This window comes from Anser brachyrhynchus (genome assembly GCF_964034855.1).
Source record: "Anser brachyrhynchus genome assembly, chromosome: 5".
Taxonomy (NCBI): Eukaryota; Metazoa; Chordata; class Aves; order Anseriformes; family Anatidae; genus Anser; species Anser brachyrhynchus.
Window position 1 is genome coordinate 34,849,408 of NC_137699.1, and position 12,962 is coordinate 34,862,369.

At 48.0% G+C, this 12,962-nt stretch overlaps 2 protein-coding genes across 3 annotated transcripts in view; one reads left to right on the top strand and one right to left on the bottom strand.

Annotated features, from left to right (window-relative positions):
• RMDN3 (regulator of microtubule dynamics 3) overlaps window positions 1-5,577 on the top strand; it is a 44,538-nt gene extending 38,961 nt beyond the window's left edge. For both annotated transcript variants that reach the window (XM_080594351.1, XM_080594352.1), the window contains exon 12: window positions 1,141-5,577. In XM_080594351.1, the coding sequence (XP_080450477.1) occupies window positions 1,141-1,194 (54 nt within the window). In that variant the 3' untranslated portion in view covers window positions 1,195-5,577. The remainder of the gene's footprint in view (window positions 1-1,140) is intronic.
• Window positions 3,299-12,087, bottom strand: LOC308195997 (cytochrome P450 1B1-like). The gene has a single exon (XM_080594350.1). It carries the CDS (start codon window positions 11,890-11,892, stop codon window positions 10,345-10,347), a length of 1,548 nt encoding a protein of 515 aa, XP_080450476.1. The 5' UTR covers window positions 11,893-12,087; the 3' UTR covers window positions 3,299-10,344.
• Window positions 12,088-12,962: the final 875 nt, after the last annotated feature.

The window sequence follows — 12,962 nt, forward strand, 5'->3', positions numbered from 1 at the left end:
ATGTGGCAGTGTCTCCCATCTGGGAGCTCTTTTCCACTTTTCTTTTCTTTTGCACTTTTTCTGTTAAGCAGAAGCTGTATAGAAGGTGCCATCAAATTACTGCCAGTTAGAAATTGAATAAAGGCACAGCAGCTTTTAATATCAATCTGATGTCCTTTGCATTGTCACGAAAAATGCAGCGAAGTGAACAAGGTCTCCCAGATCTTACACCTTCGGCCTTTGTCTGATGAAATAATCATTCTGGATGTAAAGCAGAATTATACAGATTGCCAGGATTTTCAAGGCACTCTGTTTTTAAGGTCATCGTTATTCTTTGGGTTGCTGTAGCAAAAGTATTCTGCTGAGTTTCAAACTCAAGTGCAAGAAGTCTTGGCCCACCATCCAGCAATGCTGACTTGCCTGTGCTACCACCTGCAGGGCACCATCCAGTACTGCATAAGCCACTTGGCTTCTGTATGGATCTGGGGAAACCAGGGCATCAAACAGAAAAATCCCCTTCTTGCAGAAGGAAATATCCTAGCTCTGCCAGACGAGGAGCTTCCTCACCATTTGCTGCCTGAAAATCTCTCTAGACAGAGTTAGAATGGTACATCTGTTAGGGCGTTTTTTTTCTCTTTTTATGTATTGGAGACATAAGAATTTAACCAGAAAAGCACTGCGATTTTCAGGATTGACCAGCCAAGATCCGTGGGCAGAAAAGTCAGGAATCGTTAACTGTCTTTTCTGATCTGAAAGTAAAAGTGGGAGTCTAGTAAGGAAGTGGCTTTGGCTGGTCGAGTCTTTGCAAATGTTAGCTCTTTTCATCCCAAAGAGGCAATCAAATAACTTCCATTACACTGAGAAGGAAAAACAAAGGCATTGGTCCAGAGCAGGAAAGTCAGTGAGGGAGCAAAGGCCTCATTTCTGCTGTTCTGGCTTCCAGTTCTCTTCTCTCAAAAGGAAACATAAGAGAAACTCTGAGACTTGGAAAACTTTAATAAGAGAGAAATATGAAAAGAAAAGCATTAGGAGGAAAAATGTGAGGCTAGTGTAGGATTAATACTTAAAACCTGGTGTGGGGTTGGAGAAGAAAAGGGAGGTTTTCTTTTTTAACTGTATCAATTAGCCTGTGTATCAACCCTTCTTTTGCTGCATTTCCAGGATGCAGAAAGTGAGAGAGAACTTGAGGAGATGCGGTCAATCTGGGAAGAATAAGAACAGAAGAGGTTGTGCCGCTTGATACTGCACAGACAATAAATTTCAAGTTAAAGGGGTTTCACGATCCTGACAAGTTTGATTGCACTTCATGGATAAGCCACAGGAGTTTACAGGAATAAACACTCAGCAGTCTCATCAGCGTTTCCAGGAAAAGATCTTGGTGGGATTTAATGAGAAAATTTTGTATGATTTTCCTACTTACAGCACTGCGTATGTTTGATTTTAAAATTCCTAAAAAAAAAAGTCAAATTCCTAAAAATAGATATATACATGTGTGAGTATATATACACACACACGTGTATATATATATGTGTGTGTGTGTGAGATACCTGAATTTCAGGTCTGCTTGCTGATAAACTCTCTCTACCAATTCCTGGGGAAGTCTTCAGCAGATTTTTTTTTTCTCATTAACTATTTTCTCATTTGCTTTGTAAAATGTTTTAATTTAATCAGTTTAAATAACTGGTTACGTCTTTGTATCACTGTGCTGTGTGTATAAATTCGAGAGCCCTTGTGCTCAGTGGGCAGCGTAGCACTGATTTTTATCAGCTTGATGCACTGGAGGCTGTGGGGTGTTCTCACTTTCTGCAGCCTGTTGGTTCAAGTGGGTACTGATGCTACGACTTAAGAAAAGGCCACTACAAAAAAAAAGGACTTAAAATAAGTGAATTGTCAGTCCTTTTGTCCTTGCTTTGAAAAAACTGACCGTGTCCAAAACACATTCCTGTTGGTCCTTTCCAACTATGCTTAAACTACCTTTACTGGATTTCTGTTGAGAAGAAATCAGCACTGCTCATTCCAGTGAGTAAATGCCAAGGGACCAAGATGATGTCCTTCACAAGAAGAGCTTACTTTTAACACGTGCATTGCTTTCATCAGAGGAGTGAGTAACAAGATTTTAAACTGCCGGACTTTCTCCCAGTGACATCACTCACATGAGAGTGAAAACTTTGTGTGTCCCTCTAAACTATGCTGCTGTTGTTTAGATGTAACAACTTCACTGCTATTTAAAAGCAGTTATTTAACGATGAAACACTCGTTATCGGAACAGGAATATTCTGTGGCAGAGATGACACTTTGCTGTCACGTACCTCCACCAGTTCTTGTTGACTGTTGCACTGGCACTGAGAAACTGAAGCTGACAGCTGACGTTGTCTCTGACAGTTGCTGAGTACCAAACTGAGAAGGTAAACTGTGCTGTATGCTGACAAAAATGCTGAAGCAAAACCAATTTCAAAAACTGCCCAAAGAATTTAGAAGGGCTTTCTTTGTCCCTTTAAATTTCAGCTGGCAGCTAACTGGACACTTCTGGTTTTTTTTTTTAATGTTTGTTACACACTGTCGTGTTGTACAATGTTTGTGAAGTGCAGAGTAAAAAAAGTGTGAGTAAAACACTTCTTCATCACCTTTTTAGTCCCTTGCACATGTGTATTGAACAGATGGTTCTTTTATTTTGTGAAGATAATGTTGAGAGGGAAACGCATAGTAGACACGAGCTCACAAACTTCTCAAGTTTATAGACTTTACGCTTCTTAGCTATTTCGATTTTGGTCCAAATTTAACTCTCTAAAATTTTGAGGATGAGCTCATCTTAAAAGATCCAGGCAAGGGTGCAATTAGCTTTATTTGCTTGGAGCTGTATGAACTGATACTTATAAATGGAGAACTGAACTCTAACAGGCCAAATTTGAGCCCTGTATCTTTGTGCAGAGCTCCCCTTGCAATGGGTGGCTACTTGAGCCTTAATTACAGGACTTTGCTTTGCTTAACGTATGTTCTTTTCATTAATGTACATTCTTCTTTTCAGTTCTTCAGTGGCATGATCAGGCTGCCTTTTTTATTTTATGGGAATCTGTCTCGTTTTGAGTATTTCCCAGTGTACGACCTTATTTTTTTCCCTTCTAAACACCCAGTCTTAAATATTTGCGTGAGCTTGTAAGCTGTTTTCATTTTGGTTGCTTAAACCAAGCTGGGCAATACTCAGCAGTGATGTCTGAAAGATGCTGATCAGCAACTTGCTTCTTTCATGTAGGTTTTTTTGCTGGGGAGAAATAACAACAGCTCTGAAAACAGCCATGCCATTAGGTGTGCTCGTATTGCCTTTCCCTGCCAGCAAGTTCTGGAGTGATGTTAATCAGACATGTTTATTAATTGGCATGTTGCTTAAACATTGCTGCCTTCTAAAAGTAAATGGTTTTGGTTTATGTAGTAGGAAGAGTGTGAAAAGGAAATACTTACAATGCCAAAAGTCCATAGCTTTCCTTATTTGCAAACACTTTCAAGCCTTCACCTGCTTATATTTTGATGAGTTTAACTGTTGGCGGCATCTTTTAAATTATGTATTTTCTGGAGATAGCTTTCACTTTGTTTCCAAAGATTTAAATCCTCCCTTTTTAAAAATATATATATATATTTATTTATTTTTAATATCTGTTTCCAAACAACAAGCAATTGTAGGCTTGGGGAAGAAATGCTGATTTGTTTTTTCTTTTCATGCTTAGGATCCTGCGCTGGGTGAGATTTGAGTGGTTGATGTGGATGGATCCCATTTATGTAGGTGATGACATTAGTCCCCTTGGCTTTAAAAAGGGCATGGATGAGGAGAGGTATTAGTTAGTTTTCAGGGTGCCTTACTGGGTGGAAGCACACCTTCAGCCAAGCAGCCTCTGTTAAAGGCCTGCAAGAAAGAGTGCTGTAAAAACAGGGCTTTGGGTTACAGTCAAAACAAAGCACGTTCAGAAACTAATACCAAAGGCTTGTTTTTCCTACTGATAGAAGCTGAAATAATTTTCTTCTCGGGGAGAGAAAATATTTGGTGTAATTGAGTAGGGCTTATTGGGCTGTGACCAGAACCTTTTCTGTCTTTGAGTAAAAATAACCTGCTTCCTCAGAGGAAAAGGTGGTAATTAAATTATGTTAATTCTTCTCAGTTGGTGTTAATTTTTGGATGATTTTACATGAGTACAACCTTTCAGATCTCATTTATTCTTCTATTTTGGACATTCTGTTTAAGCTTTCCATGCATTTGATTGCCTGCTTTTGGCCTGAAAAGTTTTGGCTTAAAAAACAGGCTCTGGCATTTTGCTTCCATCTATCTTTTGTGTGTGGTCTTGTCCCTTTCTTGGGGGTTCTGAAGTTTAGAGGTCTGTTGTTCTGGTTTTCATACAGGAAAGATTTCCTCTGGAGGCTTGACTCCTGCCTAAATAGCTGCGGTGGAGTTTAGCGTGTACCGTTTTATGTTTTTTTAGTCTGCTGCATCAGCTGGAACCTAATTTATGCATCCAAGGCCATGATGAAAGACAACGACAGAGCTTGCAGATCCTTTCAAGTGCAGATAAAAGCTGCCTTTTGCTGTTTTCAGTCTGATCTGCAGGAAGTTATGACATAGTCAAATGAACCTTTTTCTTTTTGGTTTTCCCTTTTCCTGGCTTGTTATGAACGAGAAGAATGTGACTAATTAACGTAATTTAATTCTAGTAGCATAACGTGGTTGATGTGGGGATAAGACAAGGTCGTGTAACTAAAACGCTTCCCACTCAGCAATGCTTGGGGTTTTTAAAATTCTTTCAGCAATAGAATTTGCAGTCTTCTGTTAGACTCTTGCTATGTCGTATATTGGCGAGGATGGCAGTGAGGGAAGCTGTTCTCCTGTTCGCAAGGGGAAGGCACTTCAGTAGCTTTCAGACAACACAGAAATCGCCGCTTTTTCAATTTTGCACATACTTCGCAGACTAATCCCAGAGCACAATGTGAATTTCTTGAAGATGCCTGCACTGAATACATTCTGGGACCACCAATCAGGTTTGCCTAGTGCAAATTGGGTAGAGACACTCTAGATGTTATTCTAGACTTAACACAGGGCACGTTTCTTGGAGCTAGTCTTGTCTTACCTTCAAAATATACCTACCTGTGGTTCAATTACAATACTAAAGAATAACCGAAGCTGTTTAACTAATTTATCCTCACTGTGCTGCTCTGTTGGAAATAAAGTATTTATAAATCAGGAGGAAACGATCCCATGTAAAGTTACCTGTGTTGCTGTCTTGCTTTTTATGTTGTTACTTACAGAGGTGAAGAAACCCAACACCCATGAGGAAGTCTTCTATAGAACATCATGGTATCTGTATGCATGGTGGGTGCGCCAAATACAGCAGGAAATTATGGGAGAGTAACATGCAACATTATTGTTTATATATTGCTGTTTATAGATATATATATATATAAAATAATGTGGGTTACACCTGTAGCACATTTTGTACATACATACAATGACTACTGCTTACGTTTTTAAAAATGCACCAAAGTAATACAACCACACATTGTGGTAAATGATGTACTCCAAGTGAAGTTGTTCTTAAATAAACGTACATTATTGGTTGTGACAGGGTGTAAGGATTCTGTGCTCAGCCTTCATGACCCGAAAGGCCATCTTCTGTCTTCTCCAGACAGGAGATATAAACAAGGGGCTTGCAAGATGTGCTTAGCGTTCGTTTTGGGTGTTTCAGACCGCCTGACAATTTTTGCCTCGTTGTGCTCCAATTTACTTTGCGGAATGGAGTAAATAACAACACCAACTTGTGCTTCAGCAGTCCTTAAGATGTGCTTAGTTGAGGAGTTAAGATATGGTGGTTGTGGAAAGGAGTAAGTATGGTGGGAAACAAAGTTTAGGTTGTCTGGGGGAATACGTAACAGTGGTTTTGGTTGTGTTAAATTACCTGCACATTAGCCACAGCCCATCCCTTGGGGAAGGAGCTGCCCGCAATCACAAGCATGGAAGAAGTCCTTCCCAGAAGATGCCCTTCTGAGAACCAGCAAGCACCACGTAGACAGCTTTGTCTCTCCGAGGTGCGGAATCGGGGCTGTACTCAGTGCGCAACTTCTCTGTAATCTCTTCCCTTTTATTTCCTCCTCAAGGTGAAGTTGTGGCATTTTCTCTGGTGTGCTAGGCCACCTTACAGAGAACTTTGGCTTGCCTAAGAAAATGATCTGGAGCTGATAAACAGAGGGCAATCTGCCAACATCTGCTGCTTTGGAGAGAAGAAACCCCCCAGAAGCAGAGAACAGGGCTGGGCAGGATGAGACCTGTGCCACAGGCAAGTCTTTGGCTTAGCCCCAAGGAAGGTGTGGTACTGCGGACACCAGGTCAAGGAAGGACTTGTAGGTACCCTGTTGGTCACCATAAATCTCTTTGACTCCTGGACCAGCAGAAGTTTCTGAATGACTTTTTAAGTAACAGTTTGCGCTACTTGGATGTTACTTTAGTGATCAAGGGAGTGGATGGACATGGGCAGGAGGATGCAGTTGGGAAAATGTTTTTAAGCAACTTAAACATCAGAGAGAGGAGGTCAGCATTGGCCTTGGCTTGGGGCAGGGTAGCCTGTTCAGAAAGGGATTTAAAAGTAGAAGAGTTCAGTTTTGAAGCTGGTTTACAATGAAAAGAGCATACCAGAGCTGTGACCACCTCTCCAATGTGCTGGGAATCTTCTGACTCAGTACTGGAGTAGAAATGTCAGCATTGCTTCCTAGTAGGAATGGGATGGTCTTTCTAACCCCCATCCTGGCTTTGAGATTTCTGCTAAATCCAGATTTCTTTGGTTCAGTGACATCCGTAGTTCCTTGGAAATACCCTGGCAAAACCTGACCTGCTGAGATCCTGCTTGGTTTGAGAGAGAAACCAAAGTGGGAGGACTGCAGTAGGCTTGCCGTCTTGTTTTTACAGCAATTCTTAGTGCCACATGGCAAACCACTGGGTTGATATAAATAAGCTGTCACTATTTTACTCCAAGTCATTTAGCATAAGCTCATTCCAGAGTCTCCTGGGCATTATAATGAATAAGCTGTAGGGGAGTGTTTTCACTGTGAAGGGAAATTGAGGTTAAAATTGAGGTGGAGGAGGAGGAGGTCTGAACACAATTACTGCGTGGTATAGACCTGTGATGCTTATGAGATATCATTTCAGGCTTTGCACATGCAGATGTGTTGCAGTCTGAGTTAAGCATGCAGGCGTGATCTCAACAGCGTCAATAGCTAGAGATTCAGTTCTCTTAATGTATTTATTTTTTGCTTTTCCAAGAAAATTTTTACTTTTCCCAAATAAAAATGCGAGAAGGGCTCAAGACCACAAAGGAAGAGAAGATAACACAGGATTGTTCTCCGTCTGTGGAGAGTCCCTGCCATTATAAATGGATCCCATAACAAAGGTCAGCTTCTTATTTACTGGGCTGATGTCAGCTTGACTGATGAAGAAGTTAAAGGCCTTTTGGATAAGGTTTTAATAATCAAATTGTTTATGAAAAGCAGAAGAGGCTCTGGGTTGCTTACATACCTGCAGTGAATTGTTTTGAAGGAAAGATTAATAATGCACTGATTGCATTTCTTCTTAGTAAAAGGCTTAGTTCTGCAATGGGGTCTCTTGTGTGTCTTTTGCTAAATAATAGAGATCATATTCCAGCATTTCAGTGGCTCAAGAGCTCCAGTGGAAGCTGTGCAGCACCTGCCTGCGTGCAAAGACGGCTGTAATCTCGGATGGGGAGCGGGAATGGATTTGGACGCAGGGGACTCTAAATATACAATGCATTTCCCAGCATCCTGCTCCCATTAAAAAAAATAATATTTCCTGGCAAAATCTCTCCCTAAGCTTGAGAAATGAGGTGGTCAAAGCATTGCAAAATCCTTTGAGTAAGTGTCGTAAGCAGATTCCTCCCCCCACGGCAAGAAGAGCTCCAGCCGCACGCTTCGCACGGCGCTGCCGCGAGCCAGCGGTCCGGGAGGATTTCTGTGCCGTGTCAAACCTGGACACCTCGATCTCCACAATTTGGGTTTGAAGAGCTCCAATTTTAAATGATTTAGGGATAGGGTAGGGACTGGAGCTAGGACAAAGGCTTGACGTAGCTCTGCCTTTGCTGCGTCAATGGGCTCTGTGAAAACGTGGAGGTGAGAAATGATACTGTTGGCTTCAGCCAGGAGCATTTTCCTCCTCCTCAGCCATTGTTGGGTAAAGAGTACAGGGATGTTCAGTTTTAATGATTGAGGGGATGGGGATGTAAGAGCCATGTTCCTGTGTTGGGCTCTGGGTTGGCTACAGACATAGGGAATGACGTAGGGACAAGGAAAAAAAATAGCAATATTACCAGCACCTCCCCACCTTCTCCATCTTACAGCTTTAGGATTTCCAATGAGTAGCAACGTCCTCACCTTCTTTGTGTCGGGGCCAAGAAGGGGAAGCAAGACACGGCCAACATGCCGATGGGTTTATGCAGAGCCATAAGGTTGCAAACCTTATCTCATGGCTGTGACACGAACTGATGCCTTCACTTCACGCTGGTCCCCACTAGGTTATAGCAGGCAGGTTGGTTCGGCTGACCGTTGTGGCACCTGTGGTAGGAAGAGACAGACTTGGAAGTGCTCTCATGCTCTGAGATGCCATAGAGGAGGGCTGAGCCCTGGGGCTGTTCCCATGTTCATTCATCTCTTTTAATTTTTCCATAAAATGAATAAATGTTCAGCCTGTAGTCCCAGGAGGGAAGGCTGAGTATTGCTAAAGGAGGTGCAGGAGCCAGCATCTCCAGAAGATGCTGCTCCTGGGCAGAGGGTCCTCATCTGGACCATAAAAGCTGAAGATGACCACCTGTGGTAAAACTGGCAACAAGTGATGCTGAGATAACCATTGTGGGTTTTTTAATCTTACAACATCTCAAAAGATGTTTTCACAAATGTATCAACACAAGAGAAAACCTGATCTTGCTTTTAAAACTTGGTGTTATGAAGCTGCTGCTGGCCACCGTCTCGTTTTGTGTTCACCAAAATTAGTATCTCATGGCGGCAGCACTGGGAACCCCTCCAGCCCCCATCAGCTGATGAGCAGCAGGGCATGGCCAGGACTTAATTTCTGTGTTACGCGTTGGAGGAGCTCCAAATCTTACGTGTGCTCTTGTGGAGGGTGAGATTATTTGTGTGGGGCATCTGCACCTTGAGGAATACGTGACAAGCTGGCAAGGATGTATTAAAATACGCTGTAGTGCAGGAAGCTGCTGTGTCAGTATCCCAAATGGAAATGAATTAGAGGTGAAAGGCAGCTGGGACCACAACAACTGGCTCTTGGGTTTTATGGGAAATCCCAACGTGGTTTTGGGAATAGCATTTTCATGGGGACTGCAAGTGCCAGCACGGGCTGCGCAGAGGGGTTGTAGAGTCTCCATCCTTGGAGATGTTCAAACCTGGGCTGGACACAGCTTCAATCATCTGGGCAGGAGGACCCTCCCCATCTCCGTCTTGCTGCAATTTTGGCAAGTGGAAAATTAATTAATTACCCCCCAGATAATTAAAATCACATCTTTGCTAAAGTCTCTGAAGGAGGATGAATTCCCTATTGGTAAATTATTGTCATTAGGAGATGAGTTGTCCTACCCTCTGAAGGTTCCTGGTTTGGCCACAGTCTGGTGGAACTGAGATAAGCATGGTGTTGGCTTGTGTGGAGTTTCTACCCTCCCTTTTGAGGGTCATACACATCCCTACTATAAACCCAGCTCTGCTAGCTTAGGTTGGACTGGTTCATATGCTTCAAACCACTAGTGGAATTCAGGATGAGGGGTGAGATAGCCCCCCCCCCCCCACCCCGAAACCTGTCACAACCTCTTTGCACACCCAAATCGGGGCAGGATGTGCTCTTGAGGTCCAACTGATGGAGCCATGCACCAGGACAAGTTCTGTCCAGGTGACTGGTCCTTTAACTCTTCTCAAGCCCTGGAGACAAGACCCACCCCTGCCTCCCTTAGCTCCCATCTGGCTTTTTCTGAGTTATGAAGTGCATCTACTCCAAATGTCCCACTCCTGCCATAGGCAGAGCAAATCACTTCTTGCTGTACCCTGGGGCAACTGGGAGGGAGGCAGTCCCTGCAGTTTTGACCTGTTTTAGGGTTGGATAGCTCAGGGGGATGCCGGACAGGGGCTTGGGTACAAGCGGTGCTTCCAGCCACCCCCACAAAGAAAATGAGCAGAGACAGAGCCCATGTTGAAGGCATTTATTGATGTGGTGACTCGCTGCTGTTGACCCTCTGCAGCGGCAAGAGCCACTGGCGTGCAGGGCAGGATGTCCCCTGCCACCCTGGCGCTGCCCATCCCTGTCCCCAAGCCAGGCGGGTGCAGTGCTCAGGGCTGGATGAGCACAGGGAGCCTCGGCCGCACGGTGACGGTGAAGGGCCGTGGCTTCAGTGCCAGCCCATGGATGCAGTCCATGGTGAGATTCTCTGCCGGGTTGGCGTGGAAGGAGCACTGGTGGAGGAGGATGGCGGTGAAGAGGAAGAGCTGGAGCTTGGAGAGCTGGTCGCCGATGCAGCGCCGCTGGCCGGTCGAGAAGATCATCACGCTGCCGGCCCGGTCGCGGTCTAGGTGCTGCTGCTCGTCCAGGAATCGCGCGGGGTCGAAGCGCTGGGGCTCAGGCCACTTGCCACAGTCGTGGTTGACTGACCATTGGTTGACGAAGACCACGGTGTCCTTGGGGATATGGTAGCCCTCCAGCTCCACATCAGCTGTGGTGGCGTGCGGGATGGTGATGGGCACAAAGCTGCTGTAGCGCAGTGTCTCGTAGATGAAGGCCTCCAGGAAGGGCAGGTGGGGCCGGTCCTCAGCTGTGGGCAGCCGGGCACGTCCCACCACCCGGTCCAGCTCGGCCTGAAGGTCCTGCTGGAGCTGCGGGTGCTTCAGCAGCAGCAGGAGGACCCACGAGAGCGCAGTGGACGTGGTGTCCTGCCCCGCGCCAAAGATGTCAGTCATGGCACCGTCCACGTCCTCAGGCCCCAGCCCATGGGGGGACACGCTGCTGCGCTCCACGGTGGCGATCATGACATCGCTCACGTCACGCATGGCCCGCGGGTCGAACGTCTGGCGGTGCTGTGCCACCTTGGCCCGCACGAAGCCATGCAGCTCCTGGTTGAGGGCCTGGAAGTCGCGGTAGACACGGCGAACGGGGTTGGGGAAGCGCAGGAGCCAGGGCAGCACATCCACCAGGCTGCCCGCCCCCACTGTCTGCCCAAAGCGGTCGTTGCGGCCCAGCAACGCGGCAAATTCGTCATCAGCATGGCCATAGCGGCGGCCGAAGCAGAGGGCGCAGAGGACATTGGCGTTGGCCACCACTAAGAGCGGACAGGGCTGGAAGTAGGCTCCACCCTGGCTGCGCCTCAGGAAGAGCTGCACCAGGTCCCCCGCCTCAGCCGCCACGTGCCGCTCCACCTCAGCTGCTGTCGAGCGGGCGCGGAGGGCCGCGTGGGCCAGCCGCCGGCGTGCCCTCCACTGGGGCGAGCACGCCCCGAAGGCCACGCTGCGCCCTCCCGACACCAGCCCGAAGGAAGGGAAGTCAGGCCGGCCGGCGAAGTGAGCCCCCATCCCCACCAGCGCCCGCCGGATGGCCGCCTCGCCGTTGAGCACCACCACCCGCCGCCCGCCCAGCCGCAGCTGGAAGACGGCCCCGTAGCGGCGTGCCAGGCGGGCGAAGGCCAAGTGGGGCAAGCGGCCAAGCTGCAGGACGTTGCCCACCAGTGGCCACGCGAAGGGTCCTGGTGGGCTCCTGCTCCCCGCAGCCCCCCGAGCTGCCCGGCGGCGGGTCCCGGCCAGCAGCAGGAGGGCACCGAGCAGGACCACCAGCAGCAGCAGCAGCGACCCCGCGGCCGCCCCGTCGGGGCCCCCCATCATCGCTCTCATGGCTGCAGCTGCTCTGCAGCGGGGTCGGGGCTCGGCGCCGCTTTATGGCCGCCTCCGAGGGGGCCGAGCCTCTTCCCTCCCCCGGGGAGGCCGCTGCCGAGCATTGGGGGGGGGGTTGGGGAACGGGCGGAGCCGCCCCGATGGGGCGCACACAGACGGGGTTTTGGGGAGCTGCGTGGCCGGGGGGCGAGGAGGGAGCGTGGAGACCCCCCCCCCCCCCCCCCCCCCCCCTCCAGCCCCCGGGGGGGCAGTGGGGTTGGGGAGATGTGAGGGGAGGAGGGATTTGGGGATCCACAGGAGGTGAGATTTAACATGGGGGGTTGCTATAATCACCTAACCATCAACCCTCTCCTCCCCCCCAGAACAAAAAGAAAACAAAAACCTGGGTTTTGGGAGTGGGTGATGCTGCATATCCCCGGCCCCCCCCGTGGAGCTCTTTCCACTCTTTGTGTCCCCACTCGGGACTGCCAAGGACACTTTGGGTTTTTGTGGCTGGCTTCCGTCACCGGGCGGGTTTGGGTGATTCTGGCCCGGCTGGCACCGGGTCCCGAATTTCACCGCGTCCCCAGTGGCACCTGGATAGCAGAGGTGAGGTTGGGCCAGGACGCGGGGTGCATGGCCACGTTTCGGGTGTGCTGTGCTGCCTCAACTCCTCTGTCCCCTTCTCCGCTGGCACCCTGAAATTCACAGCCAGACAGTTCAATGGGAACGCCTCTGAAATGCCCGAAATGATTACTTTCATATAGAGATACGGCATTTTTCTCGCACATCCCGGTTTGTATGTGCTGCGAAGCGATTCCGCCCAGAGTGCTGAAGAGGGAAGAGGGGACAAGCAGGGAGGGAGCAGGGAGCTGCAGGGAGCTGCAGGGAGCGCATCCTGCCAGGCATCTGCAGCCCGGCGTCCCGCAGGGTGGATTTTGGCTGCGGGGCGGTGGGGAAGGAGACAGCGATGGTGACAGTGGGGACAGGCACTGGGGCCACCAAGTGGGCTTGCCCACAGTGAGGAGCAAGCCCCCTGCTCGGCTTCGGCAGCCTCCCTGCAGCCGTGGGGTTTTCGGCTCTGCCTCGGA

Excerpts from the sequence above, each read along its gene's own strand:
- LOC308195997 (XM_080594350.1), bottom strand. The coding sequence starts at position 11,892 with ATGAGAGCGATGATGGGGGGCCCCGACGGGGCGGCCGCGGGGTCGCTG.